Source organism: Myxocyprinus asiaticus, chromosome 13 (genome assembly GCF_019703515.2).
Source record: "Myxocyprinus asiaticus isolate MX2 ecotype Aquarium Trade chromosome 13, UBuf_Myxa_2, whole genome shotgun sequence".
NCBI classification, from domain to species: Eukaryota; Metazoa; Chordata; class Actinopteri; order Cypriniformes; family Catostomidae; genus Myxocyprinus; species Myxocyprinus asiaticus.
In genome coordinates, this window is record NC_059356.1 from 2,410,723 (window position 1) to 2,436,896 (window position 26,174).

At 37.5% G+C, this 26,174-nt stretch overlaps 1 protein-coding gene across 3 annotated transcripts in view; it reads right to left on the reverse strand.

Moving 5' to 3' along the window:
* LOC127450321 (centrosomal protein of 112 kDa-like) overlaps positions 1-26,174 on the reverse strand; it is a 291,075-nt gene that overhangs the window by 188,142 nt on the left and 76,759 nt on the right. For all 3 annotated transcript variants that reach the window (XM_051714326.1, XM_051714325.1, XM_051714327.1), the window contains exons 10-17: positions 24,273-24,372; positions 18,513-18,631; positions 16,331-16,474; positions 11,332-11,486; positions 7,290-7,419; positions 6,338-6,430; positions 4,973-5,032; positions 3,722-3,801 (exon numbers count right to left, since the gene is read on the reverse strand). In XM_051714326.1, the coding sequence (XP_051570286.1) occupies positions 3,722-3,801; positions 4,973-5,032; positions 6,338-6,430; positions 7,290-7,419; positions 11,332-11,486; positions 16,331-16,474; positions 18,513-18,631; positions 24,273-24,372 (881 nt within the window). The remainder of the gene's footprint in view (positions 1-3,721; positions 3,802-4,972; positions 5,033-6,337; positions 6,431-7,289; positions 7,420-11,331; positions 11,487-16,330; positions 16,475-18,512; positions 18,632-24,272; positions 24,373-26,174) is intronic.

Below are 26,174 nucleotides of genomic sequence, written 5' to 3' on the forward strand. Positions count from 1 at the left end.
TCTAAAATGACTGCAGCCAGAGCTAGGGAATGCTATAGAACGACTTCCGGTGGAAGTCCAACCCACATTTGTTTCCCCAGTAAGACCCCCAGGAAAAAGTTGGATAGCAAACATGAAGCACTTTACTTTTGCTCTCACATGCTCGTGCTGATCCAGCAAGCAGCAGCAATCTGGATCACCTGCTTGGATTGTCATGGGCTGACCATCATGATTTGTGAATCAGATCAACTTTTGATCCTGATGTTTTGATTCTGGATGATAGAATATGCACTTCAAAGGAAGATATCAGATGAGCGCTCAACAGGATGCTGGATCTGCTCAAGTTTTGTGAGGTTTGTTTATTACATCTGTTTAAACGATATATGCACATATTTGCAGACGGTTTATGATAATAGTTTTATTGATATTTGCATTTTTATCATTAGAAAAGACAGTTAAAAGTGACAGGGAACTGTTGAGGAGGGAGAGGGAGAATGAAACAGACAGGCACTTTAACATTGAGTTCAAACACGTCTGCTGTAGCTCTGATATGCAGACGGTTTAAATGACACTGTGTTGCAAACTGGTCTATTACTGTAGTAACACGATGCACGTAACATCGAAACAAACCGTGACTGGTCGTTTACATGTCTCAGACACTTCACATGCAAGCAGCCGATTTTCAGCGCCCTCAGGAAACAAACTGGCCAAACAGGAAAATGTATTATCTGATGCCGATAATTAAAAAAGTCAAAATAATGGCCTCTGTGATATATCGGTCGACCACTAATCAAAAGCATCCAAAAATAAAAGTGTATGTAATAAAAAGTACGTAAAATGAATAAATAGGCCTAAATATGAAAATATACAAGCAAGTCTAGTTAAAATCTTTAATATACTATATTGTAGTCACATGACCTCACTATTTAGTTTAATTTTTGCACGTGTCATCCAGTTATCATCTCAAAATAAATATGGTTAATTTGCATTTGCATTCTTATATAAATTTGTGTCAAAATGTATTATTCTTTGTCAGTCCAATCAAATAATGAGTTAAGAAAAAGATTAAAATGTTGTTAAAATATTCAAATATTGAAACTGCCTTCTGCTTACCATAAAGTAAAACATTAGTGTCCAACTCTAATCTTATTTAAAGAAACAAGTTATGCAGATTCACTTAGATTAGTTAAAAGTGGAGGTTTATCTTAAGCTAAGAAAATAATTACACCACATAATTGCTCGCTACTGACAAGAACTGTTTATAACATCTCATAACACACTCATTTTGATGCTGTGAATCAATACATTAATGAATTAACGTTCAATTATTAGCTTTCATTTACCTTGAAGTAAATGTAGTTGTCATTGCAGATGTTATATGTTCATTTGGGAATGAGGAATGACACAGCTTAATTCATAATATACTGTTCTCCTGATTTATTTAAAGATTATTTTGAAAAAAGAAAGAAAAACACTGCATATCCTCTCTGGGTAACTCGTGCCACTATTACAAATGACCCGGCAACAACGTTTTATATATTTTTTGGGATTATTTTGATAAAATCCCACTTAAAAGTACTCAAACACACATACTTCAGAAGGCTCTCACTGTAAAAAGGCAAACGCGTGTCAGAGAAATGGAGGCAGGACAACAGTTGCTAAGACAGGATTGGTCAGAAACGCTTTCAAGGCGGGGCTTAGCGAGGGTAAATTGTGGCTTGCCTTAAAAATATGCATTCTAAAAGTATTCTGAATATGTTACTTTTTATGTGATGTACACATTTAAGAAAGAGATTTTAATATTCAGCCCAGAATACTTTTCTTAAAGTAATCAGCACAACCCTGTTAACAACTGAATACAAGGAGCTAAAAAAAACAACCTCCGAACACCTTAGCAACTGCATAGAAATGCTCTAGCAACCACAGAGAAACGTGCTAAAAAACTCAGAAAACCTTCAGCAACCATAAAGCTAACCCAGAACACCCTAACAAGGTGCAAACAATAAATAAATAACTCTCAGAACACCTTAACAACAGCATAACAATGCCCAGCAACCATACAATGTGCAAAAAAATAAATTAAATAAATTAAAACACTTTAGCAACCGCACAGCACACCCATGCAACCACATAGTAAAGTGATAAAAAACAAAAAACAAACATGTAGGACACCTTGGCAACTGCATAGCAACGCCCTAGCAACCACAGAGCAACATGCTAAAAACCCAGAACACCTTTGAATTCACAACTACATAGCAAAGCCTTAAAAAAAAAAAAAAAAAACTCTGTGAACATTTAAAGGTGCACTCAGTAACTTTTTGTTGGTGTTATCTTGGACTTACAGTGACTACTAGTGGTGTGGATGCAGCATCATTCAAAATCAAGTTTTCAGTTACAGATGCCATTGTAGAAATTCACAATTCACAATCAGCCATGATTTATTTAATTCGAGTGAAAGTGTCCAATAAAAAGACGGTTACTGAGATTAAGCAAGTAATATTCAGCTAGTCATGTGATTCTAGAATGGCAGGGCGCCCCTGCCCCATGCAGAATAAAACAGCTTTAATAATGTTACTGATATGAATAGAGTCCTCATCTCACATGAGTGCTCATGATCTTATACATGTTTCAAAATTACAATTCATTTCTTTAGGAGTAAAACGTTTTTAATGGGGGGGGGGGGAGTACTGCACCTTTAAGCAAATGCAAAGCAGTGCTCTAGCAACCACATAGAGAGACGTGCAAAAAGCAACACCTTAGCAACCGCATAGCAAGGAGCTAAAAAAACTCTCCAAATACCTCAGCAACTGCATAGCTCTGCTCTAGTAACCACAGAGTAAAAATAAATAAATAAATAACTCAGAAAACCTTAACAACCACATGGTAACACCTTAGCAACCACATAACAACACCTTAGCAACCACATAGCAAGAAGCGAAAAAAATAAAATAAACCTCAATTAACACCTCAGCAACTGCATATCAATGCTCTAGCGACCACAGAGAAATGTGCTGAAAACCACAGTAACCGCATCACAATGCCCTAGCAATCACCCAGAACACCCTAGCAACCGCATTACAAGGCTCTAAAAAAATCCCACAACACCTTAGCAATCACAGAGCAACATCATAGCAACCACATTGTAAGGCGCAAAAACTTGCAGAACACCTTAGCAACCACATTGCAATGCCCTAGCATCCACCAAAAACACCTTTGTGACTGGATTGTATCACACACAGTGTCAGTGCTACTGACATTTTCTAGGGGGTTAATATTATTTTCCCCATCCATGAAGCCTTGATGACATCAGCAGAAAGGAAAAGTTGTTTCAGAGGTGGACAAATGCACATTTTGACAAAAGATTACAAATACAAACATTTTTCTTAGCAATAAATGATGAATCGAATGAATACATTTCCCAAAAGAACATTTCAAAACTGTATTTTTTTTTTTAAAGTTTGCAATTTGTAATGAACAACACATCACTTGGCCCAGATGGAATCTGCAAAGTTTTTTTTCTGAGCTGATTTTTGAGGAACATCTGCAGATAGACAGAATGGAATTCAACATGGTAAAAATATTTTGAGCAAGCTGATTATCACATTAGACAAAATATTTGATAAACGTTTAGTCATTTAGTGGACACAGACTTAAGCACGGGAGCTGTGTAGATCTTTCTGAAGAACAGGAATTTTTCTGAAATAACAAATGTAGTGTCGTGATCCACATAAGCGGCGCATACCTGAGTGACTCCTCCAGCGTACTGATCTTCTTCCCGCCGTCGGCTCGTTCCTTCACCAGCTCTGCCTGCAGCATCTGCAGCTGTTACAGGACAACAGAGCTGTCAATCACTCAACATGCTTCATCAGATCCCACCCCTCAACACACCTAAACAGAGCTGATCTCATTTTTGACAGGTCAAAGGTCAGACGGCTGGCCTGCAGGTGCATGCGGCCACTGCTCTGCAGATGTGCCCTTGACAGAGGTACACCTCAGCGCTCCGCTTTATGACCCGAGCGGCCCTTTGAAGGCAGCAGCCAGGTGTCTGATCTTAAAACTTATCTTCATTTGATTGTGTCGGCCCAATTATGAAAGCAGCTCTTTTATGACAGTGCTGAAGCTTTGAAGGATCTTGAAAGCGGCCCTGCTTGGCAACAGGCATTATTAAGTCTCTTGAGTTATTGGGGCAATCAGGCCGCGTCTGGACGCAAGCTACGACTGTCCGGTTACGCTGCTCTTTCATTTAGGGAAATGTGCCGACCCCCATGAGGCTGTGCTGCTTTGACATATAGCATATAGACTTTACAGCCCAATACTCATATCATCAAAGTAAACGAGGCCATTTGAAAGCGGTGCAAAAGCTTTTATGTCTAACTGAAACTGCCTGCTTGAGTTTATACGACTGCTGAGATGGCGGGTGATAATGAACACTGGTCTGTATCCTAAACTGATCTTTCTAAAGCTTATTAATAATAATAATTATAATAATATAGTAATTCTAACATAGACATTTACATATACTGTAAATATTAGTACAATTAAATCAACATATTTATCTAATAAAGAATATTTATTCTTAAATGTACAATAGATCATTTTCATGAAATCATGAATATAATAAAACAAATATACATATATTTAGAAATATTAACACAAATACATTTATATATTTTATATAATATATTTATTTTTAATGAATAAATATATTATACATATTATATACTGTAAATATAGAATGAATGAATGAATGAATGAATATATTATTAATATTGTACAATTGTATATAATTATCATACAATTATAACAAATATAATATTAACAATTATATTAACAACAAATACTAGATTTCTATTAACAAAATTTTATACATATTTTTATCCATTTTTAAATAAAATATACTTATTTTTAAATCAATTTTCTAAATATTGTATATTATTGTTATGAATAATATACAGCTTAAATATCATATTGTGCTTGTGAATAACTGGCTGACCTTTTTGTCAGTGTTGTGTTGGAGGTCAGTCAGATCTTGCTGCATCTTGTTCTCTTGATCCTGAAGAAAGCAAAGGCAGTTAGTTTTGGAGTTGTAATATTTTCATTTATTTTGTTTTGAATGACACTATTTCCTGTAAAGCTGCTTTGGAACAATAATTAAAGCAAAAAAAAAAAAAAAAAAATATATATATATATATATTATTAATATTTTCATTAGAAAACAAACTCTCTCTCTCTCTCTCTCTCTATATACATATATATCTGCTGTCGAAGTTAACACATTAACGCAAAATTCATTTAACACCACTAATTTTTTTAACGCTGTTAATGTGTAATATGATGCTTTCAATAAACCGTAGTTCATGAGAAGTGAGTCAATTCACGCACACGCCGCTAATGTCACATGCATTGCCGTCGGTAAAACAGATGGTGGGAGACATTATGCTGAGACCTGCGCCAAGCATTTGATCAATGTAGCACAGCAGTAGAACGTGCCCAAAAAGCACAAATAGAGCTCCTAACATTGTAACATCATTGCAGTGGCAAGACAGCTGCCATTTGAACACCTGCCTTGCACTGCGAGGTGCGTTACGAAAGTTTCGAGGTGCGGTGCGAGCATGAGGCGATTGTCTGTTCCGCGACTGCTACCGGGTTCTTGAATAACAAATAACGTGCGAGTAAAGGCAGCCGGTGGAGTTTCTGGTCTGAATCAGCTGATCAGCAGGAGAGCAAGATAAAGAGGAGCCGGAGGTGCCAGTTCAAGAGAGAGAGAGATGCACGTGGCTGCGCTGCATGTGTGTCTGTGTTTGTTTTATGTCAAGTTTTTATTAAACTTTTATGTTGACTGTTCAGCCGGTTCCTGCCTCCTCCTTGCCCGTCTTTTATCTTTTATAATATATATATATATATATAATCTGTTTCTGGTAAAGTGACAGGAAGTCAATTTGGAGGACAAAATGGAAGACAAGTTGAAGTTACTGTGAACAATTTTACTGTTCTATATGTTTTGTCTGCAACCACATCCATGATAATAGTGAAAAATTATGTGTGGAAAAATGTCAGTTATATGATGCATTATGCACTGCTGCATACAAGTAAACACTTCCCCCTCCAGAACATAGAAAACAGATTTATTTTCAGAATGGAATGACATTTAAGTATCCTTCAGGAAATACATTTTTAATCAGATCTTTAATTTAAAAAAAAAATTAAATTCAGTGGCTATGGGCAGTTGTGCAGCCCACTAAAAACTTTCCAGAATCCAGCATTAGGAACGCCTGCGGGTGAGCAACAGTGCAGCAGCTGGTCGACCTACAGTGATAAAATCATTGGGCACTGGTCAGTTGTGTGTGTGTGTTCTGACCCTGAGCTGTCTCTGTCTCCTGTTTTCAGCCTCCTGTATCTTCTGCTTGAGATGATTTACAGTCTGTTCCAAATCTTCAATCACCTCTGATGCCTGAAAACAACACACAATCTAGTCACAACATGCTATCAACCCATACGTCAAAATATTAGCTCTGCTCCAAACCCTAGTGAGCTGCACCCATTCATTAGTCGAAGGCAGTTCCAAACAGTAAAATGATACTGCTTTACATAATGTCTTAATTTGTCTAAATTATCAGAAAATTTCTTATGCATCCTTCAGAAATTATGCAAACTCATCATTGCTGGACAGATTCAATAATAAACATACTTGTATTTACAGTAGTTTTTATGCTCATTTATACAGTATATTCATATTTAGCATGCACAAAAAATAGTTCCATCTTTCAGAAATTGCATAATTTGATCCAATACTTGTGTATGCTTAGTATTATTGAGTATTTCATTGTTAGAAATACTCGGAGCTTAGAAACATGCTGATATCAGACTTAAGATTTACTTAAAAGGTTCCATTTTCAGTTATTTCAAGTATTCTGTTTTAAGCATTTCGCTTCACCCTGCAGCTGAGTAGTTCTGGTAGTATTTTACATAAAGCAGTGTCACTATTTCAGCCGTTCTTGTCAAAGGTGCTGTGTTATTAGCGAGTTAGATCTAGACCGCTCTAACGCTGAACGTTTTTCATGTAGACAGCTTCATTGGCAAGAAACAGTAGAAATAGTTGCAGAGACAGCATTTGCATTTCGAAATAACAGGTTTCAATGCGTGGGTTTATAAACTTTTAACATCTTGAAGTTCAGAAAACATGGTAAATGTGCTTCCTTTGCTAACTGCGTGCTCATGCTAAACTTAAGCGTCCAATGAGCTGTCGTTTCAGGAATCTTATTCATGATTGTGTATTAGAGCAAGGGATGTGTTGGTGTGAGTGAAGATGCCTTGGCTGCAGAAAGTGCGTGCTCCTGCTGGTAGTGGCTCATGTCAGCATTGTGTTTGTCCTGAAGTTTCTGCAATGTATCTTCATGCTGGTCTCTCATCTGCTCCATCTCTCTCTGCAGCGCCATACTCCTGAATCACACACATTGAATCAGACATCAATGAACAGAGACAACAAGGGGTGGGAATTGTAAGGAATTTAACAATTTCGGTTCTGATTCCTCTTAACGATTCTGGTTCCTTAAAGCCTTGTTTATACTTTCACCTAGCTATATTTAGCTAGCCACGTACAACCCCAATTCCCAAAAAGTTGGGACAGTATGAAAAATGCCAATAAAAACAAAAAGGAGAGATTTGTAAATTATGTTCACCCTTTGCTATATTGAAAGCTCTACAACTACACATTATATGATGTTTTACCTTGTGAATTTATTTTTTAATTTTTTATGTACAATAATTTGAAATCAGATGATTGCAACACACTCCAAAAAAGTTGGGACAGTTGAGTGTTTACCACTGTGAAACATCAGCGTTTCTTCTAATAACACTTATTAAGCATTTGGGCACTGAAGACACAAGTTTGTTAAGTTTAGAAAGTGAAATTGTCCCCCATTCATCCATTATGTAGGTTTTTAGCTATACAATAGTACGGGGTCTTCGTTGTCGTATGGGGTGATTCATAATGCACCACACATTCTCAATTGGACACAGGTCAGGACTGCAGACAGGCCAGTCTAGCACCCACACTCTCTGCTCACACAGCCATGCTCTTGTAATCCGGGCAGTATGTGGTTTGAAGTTGTCCTGCTGGAAAATGCAGGGATGTCCCTGGAAAAGATGGTGCTGGATGGCAGTGTATGTTACTCCAAAATTTGTACATATCTGTCTGCATTCATGGTGTTCACATAGATGTGTGAGTAACCCATGCCATGGGCACTGAAAAGCCCCTGGCCCATACAGACACTGGCTTTTAGACCTGATGCTGATAACAGCTTGGATTGCCCTTTTCCTCTTTGGCCTGCAGAACACGACGGCTGTGTTTTTCAAAAACTGTTTGAAATGTGGATTAATCGGTCCAAAAAACACAGTTCCACTGTTCTACTTTCCATCTAAGATGAGACCGAGTCCAGAGAAGTCGGCAGCGCTTCTGGACAGTGTTGATGTATGGCTTCTGCTTTGTATAGTAAAATCTTAACTTGCATCTGTGGATACAGCGGCGAATGGTGTTCGCTAACAAAGGTTTACTAAAGTTATCCCAAGCCCACGTTCATGATATCCATTACAGATGAATGATGTTTTTTAAGACAGTGACGTCTGAGGGATCAGAGATCACGTGCATTCAGAAGTGGCTTTAGTCTTGCCCTCTACACACTGAGATTTGACCAGATTCCTTGAATCTTTTAACTATATTGTGCACTGTAGAGGGTGAAATGCCCCAAATCCTTCCTATTTGTCTTTGGGGAACATTGTTCTCAAAGTAATGGATTATTTGCTGAAGCATCTGTTGGCAAATTGACAAGTCTCGAATGATCCTTGCTCCTGAAGATCTAGGCTGTTTTTGGAGGCTCCTTATACAGTATACAGTACTATGACACAATTGCCTCACCAATTTAACATCTCCTGTTTCATATCGCCTTGTTATTTTTACTCGTCATTTATTAGTTTAAAATTGCCCCCGATCTCAACATGGAGTGTGTTGCAATCATCTGATTTTGAAATTACTGTACATTAAAATAACAATGTAATTCACAAGGTAAAACATCATATAATGTGTAGTTGTAGAGCTTTCAATATAGCAAAGGGTGAATATAATTTACAAAATCACTCCTTTTTGTTTTTATTAGCATTTTTCATACTGTCCCAACTTTTTGGGAATTGGGGATGTATTATAATAATCGTTAATGTTTGCTGGTCATGTGCAAGAGGTGAACACTTATAGGGGTCATTTACTCCCCCTCATGTCATCCCAGAAGTGTTTGACTTTCTTTTCTGCAGAACACAAATAAAGATTTTTAGAAGAATATTTCAGCTCTATTGGTCCATTCAATGCAAGTGAATGGTGACCAGAACAGGATTCAGAAGGTAAAAAAATTTGTGCTACATTCACTCATAGTTAAATCCATTTCCCCAGAAGTGATATGATAGGTGTGGGTAAGAAATAAATCAATATTTAAGTTTTTTTTTTTTTACTATAAATCTCCACCTTTGACCAGCCCCAACAAGTAGGTGGCTGAATGTGAAAGTGAAAGTGTAGATTTACAGTAAAAAATGACTTAAATATTGATCTGTTTCTCACCCACAGCTATCATATCACTCTAGAAGATAAGGATTTAACCACTGGAGTTTTATGGATTACTTTTATGCTGCCTTTATGTGATTTCTGGAGCTACAAAGTTCTGGTCACCATTCACTTGCATTGTATGGACCTACAGAGCTGAAATATTCTTCAAAAAATCTTTATTTGAGTTCTGCAGAAGAAAGAAAATCATACACATCTGGGATGGCATGAGGGTGAATAAATGATGAGAGAATTTTCATTTTTGGGTGAGCTGTCCATTTAAGAACCAGTAGTCTCCATTTGAACTGTCTGAACTCAAGCACTTTTATTTGTTTACATTTAAGATATTGGTGTTTTATATTATATAGCCTAGTCAAGATAAGCTTTAAATGTACAATAATTGTATGAACTCCAATTATATTTAAACACACCTTCATAAAAATGCTTTTTATTTTTTTCACAGTATAAAATAACAAGAGCCATTCAAAAATATCTTAATGAAACCAAAGTCGTTTATTGTTTAGACCTTTTTATTCAGTGTACAAAAGGTAGTGGATAAATAGGCTTACTTGTCTTTCTAAATATGAACTGAGGGGCTGCAACAAGTAATTTCACTGTGAAAACATTGTCCTTTTAACATTGTTGGCCATAGTTTTATGCTGCCTCAACAGCACATGCACATCTGCCCTGCACCTTTTCTTGAATTCATCCAATGGGATTGAAGCACAGTACACAAAGTTACAAAACTTGGCATGTGCAAGAAACGGAGCCTTGCGGAGGCTAGGCGACAGCCACGATAATGTCACTTTATGCGCATGAACCCTCACAAACAAGCGGCTGCATAAAGTATAAACCAGGCTTAAAGTGGACCGAAAACTTTCAAGATCACAGACAGTGTGAATGCAAAGAGAACTTGGGTCCTTTTCACTCTGTCCACTTTTTGGTTCACTTAAAGAGGTCTAAGTTTGGTTCCGTTAAAGAGGCCTCAAGTGTGAAAACACCATTATTTCATTTTTAATTTAACATGACGAAAGCCATAACTTGCGCATCAGTTCATTCTGGAATCGGACTACACTGGTCACACTGTAAGTTTTGCGCAGAAGATTTAGAAGAACCGGCTCATAAGATTTTTTTTTTGTTGGGATTGTCAGTACAGTGGTTACGCTGTATGTTTTGCGCAGTAGATTCAAAAGAAATGGCTCATAAGAGTCATTCATTTAGGAATTAGACAATTTCACGATGCAGATTCAAAAGAACCGGCTCATAAGAATCATTTGTTCGGGAATCACAGTACAATGGTCACGCTGTATGTTTTGCGCTGTAGATTCAAAATAATTAGTTCATAAGAGTCATTCGTTCAGGAATCAGACTACACTGGTCACGTGGTATGTTTCACGCTGTAGATTCAAAAGAACCGGCTCATAAGAATCATTTGTTCGGGAATCACAGTACAATGGTCACGCTGTATGTTTTGCGCTGTAGATTCAAAATAATTAGTTCATAAGAGTCATTCGTTCAGGAATCAGACTACACTGGTCACGTGGTATGTTTCACGCTGTAGATTCAAAAGAACCGGCTCATAAGAATCATTTGTTCGGGAATCGCAGTACAATGGTCACGCTGTATGTTTCATGCTGCAGATTCAAAAGGCCTGTTCAGAAGAGTCATTTGTAAGGGAATCGATTGCCTAGGTGCTCTTGAGGTTCTGGAATGATCACAGATGCTGAAGAAATTAAGATGCTGTCACACGGCTGTTTTTCTCGTACCTGTGGTTGGCCTCTTGTAGCTCAGCGCTGATGGAGGCGATATGGATCTCCAGCTCGGCTTTCTCCTGAGTGACCTTCTGCCTGAGCAGGTTCCCGTTCTCCACCTCCACCGAGAGCTGCTTCACCCGCGTCTCCAACTCACGCACCATCTGCTCCTAAAGTGAGCACGTTTGAGCATGAGGGCTGCTGCATTGTTAAAGTTTATTTTCCTGAAGCTGTGGCCTAGCGGTTAGAACACATGCACTAAAATATTGAGCTTTATTGCTCATGTGGGTGACAAGGCATCCATCCATCCACATGAAGATATGCAGATATGAAGTTGAATAGTTTCAGCTTCAAGAGCTTTATAACATCAGTTTTCAAACATCACCTGACAACATCCCTTAAACAGACTAAAATCTGATGCCCCTTTTGAGTGTAATACACAGCTCGGCTGATGAAAGTGGCCAGTGTTGAAAATCTTTCTGAAGCAGCGTCACTATCAGAACGCTTCTAAATGGGCTTTTGTTAACGCACATCAAAACACTGGCGGTCAGTCAACTGAACGTCTGGCCTCAGCCACTGAATAATCCACACTGCTATCTAAAGGTTACATGAATGCGGTTTCCAGTTTGCACTACTCGCCCTTAATTCCTCAAAATAAGCTTGGATGTGAAAGTGTTGATTAGCATGTGATAATGCTCTCTTTCAGAAAACGGCAGTGAGAAGATGGAAAAGATGGTATACATCTTTATCAATCAATCACTCATGCCCTCATCGTGTGAGCACGTCTCACTGGACAAGAGGATGTTACCTGTGAAAGTGCACGCTCAACAAACGTAGTGGATGTGCTCTCATACACGCATGCATTCCCACACACACACACACACACACTGATCAAAGAGTTTTATGAACACAACCCAAACAAGAGAAGAAATCTCATCTTCCCTTCAGTAGCATCATAAGCTTAAAAGATGTGCTGACTCATAAAACCATGCATATCTGCTAGGTTTTATTCTTTAAGGTTTCTCACAGCAATGTGCAATTTTCATTCATTTGTTCACCTTTATCAGACCACTAAAATTTAACAGGCTGTTTTACTACTGTACCTTTAAAAAGTGTACGTGTAAATGACATCTGTCATGATTGGCTAATCTATTTGCATGTGAAATGAGCAACACCCTATCTACATCTGAAGTGAGCGTCAAAACTGTACTGCGTCAAAAGCAATAGACGCCATTATAATCAATGAAAGGGGTGTCCCCTTACATTTTGCGCTGCATGCACTGGTGCTAAAACAACAAGACTAATAAATGGTTTAGAACTTTTTTTGTCGACGTGTCCAGTGTTGACAGGGTCTAACAATAGCTCACCACTGACCACTCACTCCCATACAGCGCTGTGAATAATGTAATCGAGACGGTCTCCCTTTACGCTCTCGAACTACAACATTTGTAGATATCTGAATATTTTTCTTTTTAATGATTTTAAACGCATAATGAATGACTACAGGTCAATAATGATATTTTTCACTGTTTGGTTATGACACTCTCAATGCTTGAGATCGATTGGGATTGTAGTTCGTTTCCTAACTCTTGTCTTTTTGTCGATTTTCAAATACGTTATTGCTTTAAATCAAAGTTTGTAATGTTGTGATTCACCTTGGAGCTGGCTGTTTTGGTTCATGGCTTAAAACTCTATATTAAAGAATTTTTTGAACTACCAGTGGAGAATAAATAAATAAAAAATAAATACAAACCTAAACGGATGAGAAAGCTACCTAGTCTCATAGAATGAATGTTCGTATAACTACAGTACATTTTTACAAACTTAGTTTTATGTGCCATGTTCTACGTCTCGCTGCAGTTTACTGGTGAATAATCCCACTTCTTCATCAATGGAGCAGGGCAACATAAGTTTGGCAATGAACACCCCAAGCGCTTTAGTTATTCTTCCATGCCTGTCCGAACTAGCACTGAGGACCTGCTTAAAAACAGAGAGAAGTGTGTGCAGTTTCGGGCTATCTATCTCCTGATGATGTCGGCATAAATAGCTAATCATATATCGACGTATTACCAGTCACTCGCGTCAAGCAATGTCTGCAAACAGTGCCTGACCATCGCTGTTTTAACTGACTGCAAAAAACAAAACAAAAAAAAAACGTCTTTTAAAATGAATGGGAGAAATTGGAATACTCAACCAAGAAGCTCTCGTGCCCAATGGTCAACGGATGTAGAAAGGTAGTACCACCTTACAGGTAAAAGAGCCAATCAGCTTTTATATACAGACGTCACCTGTCAATTAACTCGAGAACGCGCATGCATTTTAGCTATACACACCGGGAAAATTGCGCTTTTTAGAGCAATTTGAGGTAAAGAAGCACACTTTACAATATCAGCAGATTTTACTGCTGATTTGAAATATGTTCTTTGATCGCAATTTTGACAAACCGTTTTGGAGATTTCGGTGTTCCCCCATTCAAATAGATAGGAGCTGCACTGTCATGACTGGAAATAAAATCCCGAGAGTGTTCCAAAGATGGCCGACAGGGAACTGACTTGCTAGAAAGACTCTGACGCCAAAGCGTGCAGAACTGTGATGTCATGAACTGATTTATCATACTAACAGTTAATAGGACAGCTTCTCTCTATAGAAAGTTGACCCACGTGAAACACAGGCGGAGTGTACATTATAACCATCTACAGAGTGATACATTGAGGTTGTATCTTTACCTGTTTGACGCTTTGTTTTCTTAGCCAAACTTTGTGCTCTAGATGCGTCATTAAACTTGAGATGAACCGCTGTACAAATGCTTATCGCAATGTGGATGGCGAACAGTATGATTCTGTTTTTTAAAGAGAACTGTTACACTGTTAATTCCAACGCAGGTATACAGATGAGGACCCATTGGTGCTCTGATCTCGCCAGTCCAGAAGATATGAAATATGGCCGACGTGACTTCACGTCGCTTTGAAGGGCTTTTTTTATAAATCCGGATAGCATCAGAGCATGGCACACAAAAGAATGATGAAAGTACGAAAGACAAACAAAAGCTTTCAAAGGCTGGAGTATTGAGACATCAAACGCAATGTACGAGCATCTCACCTCAGCTGACATATTGACAACAGCAGCCTATGAGGAGCAGAGAAGACAAGAGGAGGGGGTTACGGGTGGAGGGGTTGGCAGGGTCAGTCTAAACCAACAGAATCGGAGAACCTAATTTCCAAAGACAGAAGGGCCTTTCATCTGGTGTCCTGCCTGGAAATGTGCTGTGTTTAATTATTAAAGAAGGTCGTACTCTGTGGGGTCGGCATGCATTTGAAGTCTCTTAAATTCGGCCCTGCTGACAAACCGCATCTTGACGTGTGCCCTTACCTGTATGACAGCAGCTGAATGCTAATTTGTTACAAGCAAAACTCATTAGGCATCACACAGGCAAGTGTCCGACTCATCTCAGACAGACACTGCAGTGTTTCAGTCGTTCTCTAGTGAGGCGGCTTCAATCAAAGTCTACAGGGCACTCTTTGTTTCAGGCACGCTCCGAATACACACATGAGAAGAGTTGAGGGACGTTTACAAGGTGACAGGAGGAGGAAAGACCAGAGTCCCGTGCTCAGGAAAACAAGCACAATGCAAAAGGCAGGCATGCAAAGGAAACAGTCTCTCTTTAAGGCAACCTAGTTCACGTAGCTATTTTCTATGTAGGCGATAAGCATGCAAGTACAGCTCCAATCTACTTGAATGATGAAAGACCAAAATCTAAAAAAAACTGCAGATCAAGATAACGTTTCAATAACATGTCAAATCAGCATAACAATCTGACAAGAATGGTCTCATAACTTTTGCTTTAGCTCAAATTGCACAACATTTTTTCAAGTTGGTTCAGCTATAATGGTGCTAGATAATAGCTGTGATACCATCCACATAATTTTATGCATAACTTGGGATACTACAAAAACCTGGGATACATCCATACTGGATGGAAACACCAAGATGCAAATTAAATCTCCAAAATTAACATGAAAACGTATACACTCACTTGAGGTGGATACATGTTTTATTCAATAAGAAGACATGCGCATAAACTGCAATGGAAACACGTTTACCGAATAAATTTATAGACGTGAAAGTCACAAATAAGGCTCATGAAAGCATTTTGTCTACATGCTCTAAACCACAAATAATTTATTACATTTAATAAAAGAGCCACAGTGGCTTCAACTTCCATTTTTGTGCTCATTTTCCCAGAAGTGACAATTTTGTTCTTTTGAACAAAATGGACATGCTGCTTTATTTGCAATATTCAGATTTTTTGCATAAATGGAAATGTGACTAATGTATTCTATTCCTACAGCGCCATATTGAGCATTGCAAAATCATTCCTGAGCTAACCAACTTCAAATCAAATGTCTGTCTATTAAACAGTTTAAATGACTAAGTTCTGGCATGAACCTCTACATGGTGCAAGCTGATAGGCCGATTAGCCAATCAGCTCGCTCACATGTGATATGTTAATCCAAACAACTCACTTGGTAGGTCCTTTGACAAATAATCAGGACAACTTGCGTACTACACTCTCTTTGTCTAACATTTACATTTTCTCACTTTGCAAGTAAGCTGGTTTCACTGTAGTGTTCTGCAAGTTTTCTCTCTGAAACCCTCCACCTCCCCAGCTCCATCTGTCTAGATGGGCATTGTACTTATGTCTAATTGTGCAGCAGCATGTCTTGTGTTTATCTAATTGTGCAGCAGAAGCAGCAGCATGTCCACATGCTAAACTCAGTATGTATGTGTATTTCCTAGCAGTGTTAGCAGATCTATTCTGCCAAGACCAATATCCTATCAATATGTCATATCCACGTTAACATGCTAAATCTTTCCAAAAGTTGTCATGACTGAACTAACTTTAAATAACTTTCTCAGCAGGTTCCATTCACTTCCTTTAAAATAGATTTCAGGCCAAAGAGAATGAGAAATTGCTGATTTACATTCTACAGTGTTGATGTATGAATGTACTCACAGTGGCCTTAGTCTGGCCGCTGTACTCGGACTCCATCTTGACGAGCCTTTGGTTGGTGTCCTCCAGCAGCTCCTGGATGTTTTCGGTGTGTTTCTTCTGCAGCTCAAACTTCTCCTGCTCCATCTCTGCCACCGCTGCATGCAACTGCCATGAGGAGGAACCAATCACACAACAGAGCTCAACAGCCTGGTTCCAATTGTAAAAAAAAAAATCATTCAAAATCTCCACAGACAAGCTTATTTTAAACATAATTTATACACTTTTCAGTACAGACCTACCATGAGCTCTGAGGTTGTTAAGCAATGATATATGGTTTAGAGGTTGACCGATAAATCGGTTTTGCCGAATAATGCCAATGGCTACTTTCAGAATATCTGTTATTGGCAGAATTTTACGTCAATAGTTGCAGATAGTTTTTTTTTTTTTTTTTTTTTTCTGAGCGACGTTGGAAGGTTTTGGAGTACGACTGCAGCCTCCGGAGGTGAAATATTAACAATCACTGATATCTCGTGGTGATTTGCGTTGTGTAAAACTGTCTTTATTGACAATATTTGGTTATTTTGATTAAATAATAATCAAGTGTTATAATTTTAAGCGAGGACCTGCACAGAAAATGCGAGTACATGGAAACATGCCCTGTCAGCAAATACACTGTCTCCCCAACTTCATTTCTGATGAATAAAAAAATAAACGATTATAAATGTATATATATATATATATATATATAATAAATTTTAAAAAAAATAAAATAAAAACCATCTGGTGAATATATAGGCTTTAAATACATCTGGTGAATGCTTACATGTAGTGTATTGTAACAGAGCTAAGTCTCTCTCACTGTTTATGGACTAATGCATATTTTTTAATACGGGATGACATTATAGAAAAGACACATATGAAGCACGGACATTATTGAACATCATACTAGAACATCAAACATTTATGACATGCAGTCGCTGATGATCTGCTCCTGATGAGTTACTGCTCATATCTGTTATATGACAATGTTTCCTTAATTGTGTTTACATTGTAATATGCTGTAGATGATTGTAAGAGTGAATATTAAGTTTCCATTATCTGTGAGAGCTGGGAGCACAGACAATTAAAAAGAGTACCCAGTGTATTTCGGTTTTGTTTATGGTTTTTGCCATTATACACAAATAAAATTCTTTGGATTTTGGTAGCACAATAAACGGCATATAAGATTTCCTTCAATTTGGACTCTTGTAACTCTATTTTCAAAACATTTGTCAAATTAACCAGTTCTTCGCTTTATCCACTACCTTAGATATTATATCAGCAAAATCTGCTATTGGTCGACTTTTGCTGAAGCAACAGGTCAAAATGATTTCAAATTAATTAAAAAATAAACAAAAAAATAAAATAATTATTGCAAATTTGTAAAGAAATACACTACCCATAATCTTTAAGAAAGATCCGCCAATTGCAGAAGTCACTGTTACCATTAATATCAGAATTGCAACAATTAGCAGTGGGCTAATTTTTAATAGGCTAATGCTATCTAACTCCAAAGCTAGCTACCTAGCTAATGTCAGTTATTGTGGCATGCTGTCATGTTAGAGCATAAAAGTAGCAAATATATTTAAAAAAATATATATATATAAATATAAAAACTGATTTGATGACATCATTCACAATGCTTTATGGGATGAGTAGTTTGTTCATTTCCTGATAAAAGTACACAATCTTGTGCCTTTTCTTTTTACCTAATAATCAAATGTTTTTTTTGCTTCAGATCAAAGGTTGTGAGTCAGCTCAGAGCTGGTTGGTTTGGTTCACAACTCTTTAAATAATGAATAGCTTTCTGAAATGGGAAAAACGCTTTAGAAAGCAAGGCTGCTGAAAATATGGTTGCTCACTGTTGCACAATATAATCTCCACCGTCCACTCTGGCACAACAAGTACAACGAGACCTCCAGAATATTATGTTTAGAAATAGAGAACAAAGAGAATGTTTTATAAAGCCTTAAGCAAGATACACTTCAACCGAAAGCCTGTACAAAGGCAGGTCAAGATCGGAACATGAGAGCTCTTCTTCACTATCACTGCAACATACAGATCTCCGCCAAACTTAAATGTGATGGATTTTTTGGGATTGGAGTGTTCAGTGTTCAAAGCTCTGTGTGCTGCAGGGACGGGCCAGTGGAAACCCGTGCCTTACCTTCTTCTCCCATTGGTTTCTCAGAGATTCAGTGCTCTGATCAGACATTTTCTTGAGCTCGCTGATCTGTTTGTCTTTGGTCTGTTGGATGACCTGGGACTCCCGCAGTAGGCTCTGAACTGCAGGGGAGAGAGACACACATTCAGGCCTGACTGCAGGGCATCTCTCTGTCTGCTCAGACCCTGGGCTGCCCCATACACCACAAGTCTAACACACTTAACCACAACTCAAAGAACAATGCCAACAAAGACAGCAAAGGACAATAAACAACAACACATGGACCAATATTTCAGAGTGTAATGTAAGTTTAGTTGAAGTACATTACAGCAATAAGCCAGGATAGGTTACGCAAAACAATGAATTAATCACATTTAGAGGTTGCTGTTGCAGCAGGCATGAAACGCCAATGTTCAATAAAAACAACTGATTACTCACAGTATAAAGTATTTGCAAAGCATTAGTTCATAATTAATATGATTAATTAAGTAGTATAATTAATTCATTACTTATAAAACATTGTTACTTTATTGTTAATGCATTAAGGCGCTGATTTATTAAAGAATAAAAACATGTTCAAATTTGTGCCTGGAAGTAATTTTGTTAACGGAAACTGCAAGAGCAAATGATTTGTGCTGTGCATCATGCTGACATTGTGGCAGAACAGACACTTTGAGAACAAATGATGCATAAAAGACACATTGATGACACACATTGTGAAATTAAATCATTTATCATATTTTATTCAGTTATTTTAGCACTCGACACTATAACTGATAGCATATTGATCATCATCATACAACTCTTATAACTCTGAAAATAAATAAATAAATATATAGCCTAGGGGAAATTTATATATATATATGCCAAATTATGTTGTTCTTCAATGTTTTAATTTTATTTATTTTTTTAACTGGCAAAGTATTGTGAAATAATTTAAGTGGCATTCTCTCCAGTGCTCGATGGAAGTGGGCCGGCCGGTGTGCACGTGTTCGGCATCCGCCAAACGAGCAGCGAGTGCTGGTTGCCTCTCGTGCAGCCTCCCACATCTCTTCTGAGCACAACTTTAACATGGTCAAGGTATTTGCCGTTTGAAATTCAGATTTTGTTTTAGTATAAATTAGTTGTACGATGGCTTAACAAGTATATAATATTGTATTCTTTGTGAATCAGGCGATTTAATCCTCCGCTCCACAATCGGTCTAAAACGTTTCAAGAGAAAAATGTCATACATGGGTATTCTCATCAACTACTCCGACATTTACTAAATAGCTCAATACTAAATACTGAGCTACATACTAAATACTCACATTTTATGATGGTATCTTAATATATCGACATAAATATATTTATGAATAAATGCCATATCATATTGAATAAAATAAAAATAGTATTATTTAGAGAGTCCTACTGTAAGTGAGCATGCATTTGGTCCAATTGGCGTAAAACGCAAAAGCGCCCTTTTGGAGGGTGTGTCTAACATATTTGCATGTGTAGCTACTGTATTTGCACAGTTTTTCTTAGTAAATCACCCGCAATGCTGCTACAGCCTGCACATGCAATTTGACAGATTGCACAAGCAAATTAGCATCTGTTATTTGGGGTCTTTGTAAATCAGGGCTTAAGAGTATACACTCACTGAGAACTTTAGTAGGAACACTATGGTTCTGCTTCTGCTGTTGTAGCCCATCTGCCTCAAGGTTTGGTGTGTTGTTCTTCTCACTACAATTGTACAGAGTGGTTATCTGAGTTACCGTAGATTTTCTGTCAGTTCAAACCAGTCTGGCCATTCTCTGTTGACCTCTCTCATCAACAAGGCATTTCTGTCCACAGAACTGCCACTCACTGGATGTTTTTTTGTTTTTGGTATCATTCTGAGTAAATTCTAGAGACGGTTGTGTGTGAAAATCCCAGGAGATCAGCAGATACAGAAATACTCAAACCAGCCCATCTGGCTCCAACAATCATGCCATGCTCAAAAAGATCACATTTTTTCCCCATTCTGATGGTTGATGTGAATATTAACTGAAGCTCCTGACCCGTATCTGAATGATTTTATTCATTGCACTGCTGCCATATGATTGGCTGATCAGATAATTGTATGAATAAGCAGATGTACAGCTGTTCCTCAGCTGTTGGTGAGTGTAATTAGTAGTTATGTATTCATATTTTCTGCAGCAAATGATGAATTACTGTTTAATAAATTAATTTACAAAAGGTTTGAAAATGGTTTTTCATCCTTAGTAAAAAACTTGTAAACCATGCCTAACTGTTGTTCTTCAGTTGATGCAAACCAGTTGTAAAGCAGTGTTTATGTGAACATTAAGAAGCCATAAAACCATAATTTATGGATTGTATTTGCTAACTGCATTAATTAACATGAACTAACAATGAACAATACTTTTACAGCACTTATTAATAATGTTAATTCCAACATATATTAATAAAAGCTGTAAATGTTAACATAATTTTTTTTGCATAACGTGCTAACTAGGGATGTAACAGTGTCACGGTTTCACGGTATACCACGGTTTTAAAAAGAGATGGTTATGAAACCGTTTACATTTATAATTCATGGTATTGCATTCACGGTATTACTTTGATTTTTTTTCTTCTAAAATTCAAGTAAACAATGAAAGTTTCCATTGTAAATATCAGTTCATTTAAGAGAGAATCGGGTACATTTACACAGCATCATATAATCTTGATAAAATAAATCTCTAAATTGTGAGGTACCTATCCTGTTTCACTGAAACGGCACTTCACTTTAAAAGCCACATGCGCAAACTGAAATGTCAAAGCCTGAACCTTTATTTCCCTCTGACAAGCTTCTAAAGTTCGCAGTGTGGGAATATTTTAGTTATTTAAAAGACCCACAAGTCATCATCAATGTTGATGGCAACCCAATTTGTAAACTTTGTTGAAAAAAAGTGTGATTGGAATCGGAGCTGATCAAGATCGGAGAATCAGCGCAGCTCCCTCCCTCTCACTTGGCCTCTTGCTCACTCACATCAACCCACAGGATGGGACATGTTTTTTCACTCTTTATATGGTGGAATTTAATAACCATCACAGCTCAACAAGATCACCCCATGAGTGCAACAACAGCATGAAACGTAAACACCAGTGATGTGGTTGGTCTACTGCATCTAAAGAGTTTAAAGCTGATAGAAAGATGCCAGTCTGACACAAGTCAGTCAGAAACACAGTGTATCCCCTATTTTTACCTCGAATGTAAATCTGTATATTCTGTGATAATATGCAAAGAGCATAGAGATGTAAGCACAAAAGAGTAGAAAGACGAGTGCTTTTAATGTTATCATAAAGGGGGGTTCCATTATTCTTACCATTTCTTACCATTATTATTATTATTATTTCAAAACAGCATAAAATAATATGCATAATTTTATCCATTTCACTTGGAGTAGTTTTTCCTTCATTCACAAGATGCACCTAATTGGACATGCCTGAGGGAAAAAAAGTCATATTTTAATATAGGCCTTTGTAGGGGGGCCTGGGTAGCTCAGTGAGTAAAGACGCTGACTACCACCCCTGGAGTCACGAGTTCGAATCCAGGGCGTGCTGAGTGACTACAGCCAGGTCTCCTAAGCAACCAAATTTTTTTTCCCCAAAAAGACTTGAGGCTGTAATCGCTGCCAAAGGTGCTTCAAATAAGTACCGAGTTAAGGGTCTGAATACTTTTGTCATTGTGGTATTTCAGTTTTTTCTTCTTAATAAATTTGCAAAGTTTTGCTTTGTCATTATGGGGTATGGAGTGTAGATTGATGTGAAAGAAAATAAAAAAAAATAAATAAAGCATTTTAGCATAAGGCTTCATATAACATAACAAAATGTGAAGAAAAAAAATGAAGGGGTCTGAATACTTCATGAATGCACTGTATACAGTACACAGCATAAATGAGTACACCCCCTCTGAAACCTAACAAATTTAGCTTTCTCTTTACAAATAAGACATATTTGGTGTTCATCTATAATGTAATGTTTAAAGAAACTCTGCTTTATCAGATACTAATGAAACATGCCAATCCTAAACAAGAAAAATGACTTTGTCAAAATGATAAAAGCCCATGTTGTAAAAATGAGTACACCATCCTGAAAGTTATAATATAAAACTTAATAAAATGTTTTTTTGTTGTTGTTGGTGGTGGTGGTGGTGCTAGTTGAGGGACATTGATCAGCAGATTATACTTTTGAACCATCACACTCAAATACACATAGTTGGTTAAAGTATAAAAGCTGTACTTATCCCATTGAATCACTCTCAGCCTCACTGCTGACATGGGAGATAATTGTCAAGTAAATGATGAAAGAAAATGATTTAATTGCACAAAAGGGGACAATGATACAAGAGTATTAGCAAATCACTTTTATTTAGTCAAAACACAGTAGCAAAAGTGACAGAAATTCAAAAAGGATGGACTTGTGACAAGATTCTTGAAATGTTCAGACGGTTGCTGTAAGCTTTCACCTCATGATGAGTGATTTTTTTCTTTTTTTTTTTTTGCTAAGAATCGCCAAGCATGCGCCTCAGAGCTGGCAAAAGGTGTGGGAAGCCAAACTGGAGTGACTGTTTCATCTCGCACAGTAAGACACACTCTGCAAAGAATGAAGGCACTGCTGAACCCTATGCATAAAAAAGCTTGTTTAGCCTTTGCCAAACAAGATGACTCATACTCATGAGCACAAAGATCTTTTTTTTTTTATCTGATGGAATCCAAAATGCATGGCATCACACAGGAGAGCAGTGGGATGGCACTCACAGTGATGTCCAGTGGTGATAAAGTTCATATGGGGATGTATGAGTGCTGAAGGTGTGGGGGAATTGTACTTCATCAATGGCATCATGAATTCACAGACGTTCAGCAAAATCGTAAAAGAGAAGATGCCACCCTCTCTCCCCACCCTGGGCTGTCAGGCACTTTTTTTTTACCATGACAATGACCCTAAACATTATTCCAAAACCACTGCTGCATTCTTATAGATAAACAAGCTAGTGTGTCACCCAACCTCAAACCTATTTGAGCACCTGTGGGGTGCAAGTCGAGCATTACTCCCCGTTAAACATCAGAGTACTCAAGGAGGTCATCCGACAATATGTCATGAACATGTCCACTTGATGTCAAGAAGGTTCAGAGCAGTATTTAAAAGTTATGGAGGACTTTCTAAGTACTAAAATATTGCACACTATTTGAATTTATTCAAGGGTGTACACATTTTTGCAACCATTAAGCAAATCTGCCTAATTTAATTATTTTTAAGACATTGAAGACATATCTTTTGATTTCATTTTTAAGTATGCATTTAATACATTTCAATTTTGTTGTAATAGTAATGTTTTAGAAATAGAAATATATCTTCATGTTCAGAGGGGGTGTACTCATTTATGCTGTGTACTGTATATAAATTAGGTTTTGCTTTAAATCTATTGATATTAACAGATTTGTGTAAGGGTTGGGTTTAGGGAACAGCAAACATTATCATCACTGTATAAAAACCAAAATCTATGATATGTCTTCATTAATGTAGTGAAACAAATATGTGTGTGAGGTCCATGCTGTACAACATATCTTGTTTATAAGGTGCAGCCTTTGTTGGGTCCCTGTGCCAGGACTTAAGGGCTGTTATGGGCTGGTTGTGGGAGTGGAGCACAGCAGTGGCCTATCGGGTAACACCGTCCCACGAAAAGAGCGCTCAGAAGGTGTGTGTACTGTAAACACGACCTGCTCCATGTCCTCCACTCACCTCTCTTCTCCAGCCTCCTGACGGTCTCCTCTACCTCCTTCTGCTTGCCTCGATACATGCTCTTCAGCTCAGCAATCTCACTGTTTTTCCGCTCTAAAATCTGAGAAATAAAACAGAAATTTCATTTGTACGATTTCTGAAAAGAAAAAAGAAAAGTGGTGTTTGCTAGAGTTACTAGGTTGTTTTGGTGGTTCCTAGGGCATTGCAAAGTGTTTTTTGTGAGTGTTTTAGCACATTGCTATGCAGTTGTTAAAGTATTCTGGATTATTGTTAGGGTGTTGTTTGGCGGATGAGTGTTTTGAGCACATTTACATTCAATTGCGTGCTGTCAGAGTATGCACTGCATTTGATGTAGGACGCATTAATCGGTCAGTAAAAGTACATTCTTTAGGTAGCAGGTGAGGTGTATAAATACATTCCAGACTTATTTCATCTGAGAACGTGGGCATTCAAATATGTGATTCAGTAACAACAATCGCAAAATAATTTGCTCTGGTTTTGTTAAACAAGCACCATTTAAGCAAAAGAAACAACTTTCTTGGTATATAAAGCACTCACAGTTGAAGAGTTTTCGTGGTTCTGAAAACAGCTTTTGTTATGCAATTGCTGCAGTGTTCTAGGTGGTTCTATTGCTCTGTTTACACCTGGTATTAAGAAGTGTTTTGGGCAATCTGTTTGAAACAGGATAGCACTAAAGGCAAAGGGTCCAAAACGTTTTGATATATGTCCAATTCAACCACATTCGGAGGTGGTCAAAAACTAAAGTGACCAAGATTAAATGAAAGTATATTTAAGCAAAACGGTGTGCCATTTTTTGTGCTTTATTTTCATGCAATAATACACTGACATAATGATTATGTCATCATGAAATCGGAGACCTTCCTCTGAAATCCCAACAAAAGTGGTCAGAAGGCATATTATGACAAGGTGTAAACAGTGATGTGTCTCGGTTGGCCACTTGTGATTGGATCGCCCACAACGCATCTTAATACCAGGTGTAAACAGGAGGTGCATTTCCAATCAACCGACAGGATCCTGCGAAAAGGACTTCACATGGTATGAGCCATCTTTAGTGAGATTTCAATCTGAATGGAGTGTACTGTACATGTTCAGTTGGAAGGGCATTCCAAATGGCATCAAGAATAGGAATTGGAGAGGGAAATTTACCCACCAGTCACTGCAAACTTTCAGAGTACTGACAAAGTTTGGCTAAAATAAAATAAACAGAAGTGTTTTGAGACACTGATGTTTTAAGTAAGCGTACAGGTATGATTTCTATGCAGTTCAGCGTGAGTGCAAAACATACCGTTACATCCATTATGAGAATGACCTTTATTGCCAAGTATACTTATACAAGGAATTTGTCTTGGTGACAGAAGCTTCCAGTGCACAAACAATACAACAAGACAGAGATATGAATTAAAAAAAAAAAAAAACTAAAAAAATAGAAGATAAAAAATGAATAGAAAATAAGTATATACAGAAATACACAATAAGACAAAAAAAAAAAAAAAAAATATATATATATATATATATATATATATATATATATATATATATATATATATATATACACACACACACACACACACATGCACACAAATACAAATCTGTTATACAGATAGTGCAAGGGAATGTAATGGCAGAAGAGGTAGGATATGTTGAGTATAAATAGACTGTTTATTGCACATAATTATTGCTAAATGGAGCCGTTTTAACTGTTCATTTGATGGATAGCCTGAGGGAAAAAAACTGTTCCTGTGCCTGATGGTTCTGGTGCTCAGAGCTCTGAAGTGTCGGCCAGAAGGCAACAGTTCAAAAAGGTAATGGGCACGGTGAGTTGGGTCCAGAGTGATTTTTCCAGCCCTTATCCTCACTCAAAGTGTACAGGTCTTGAAGGGA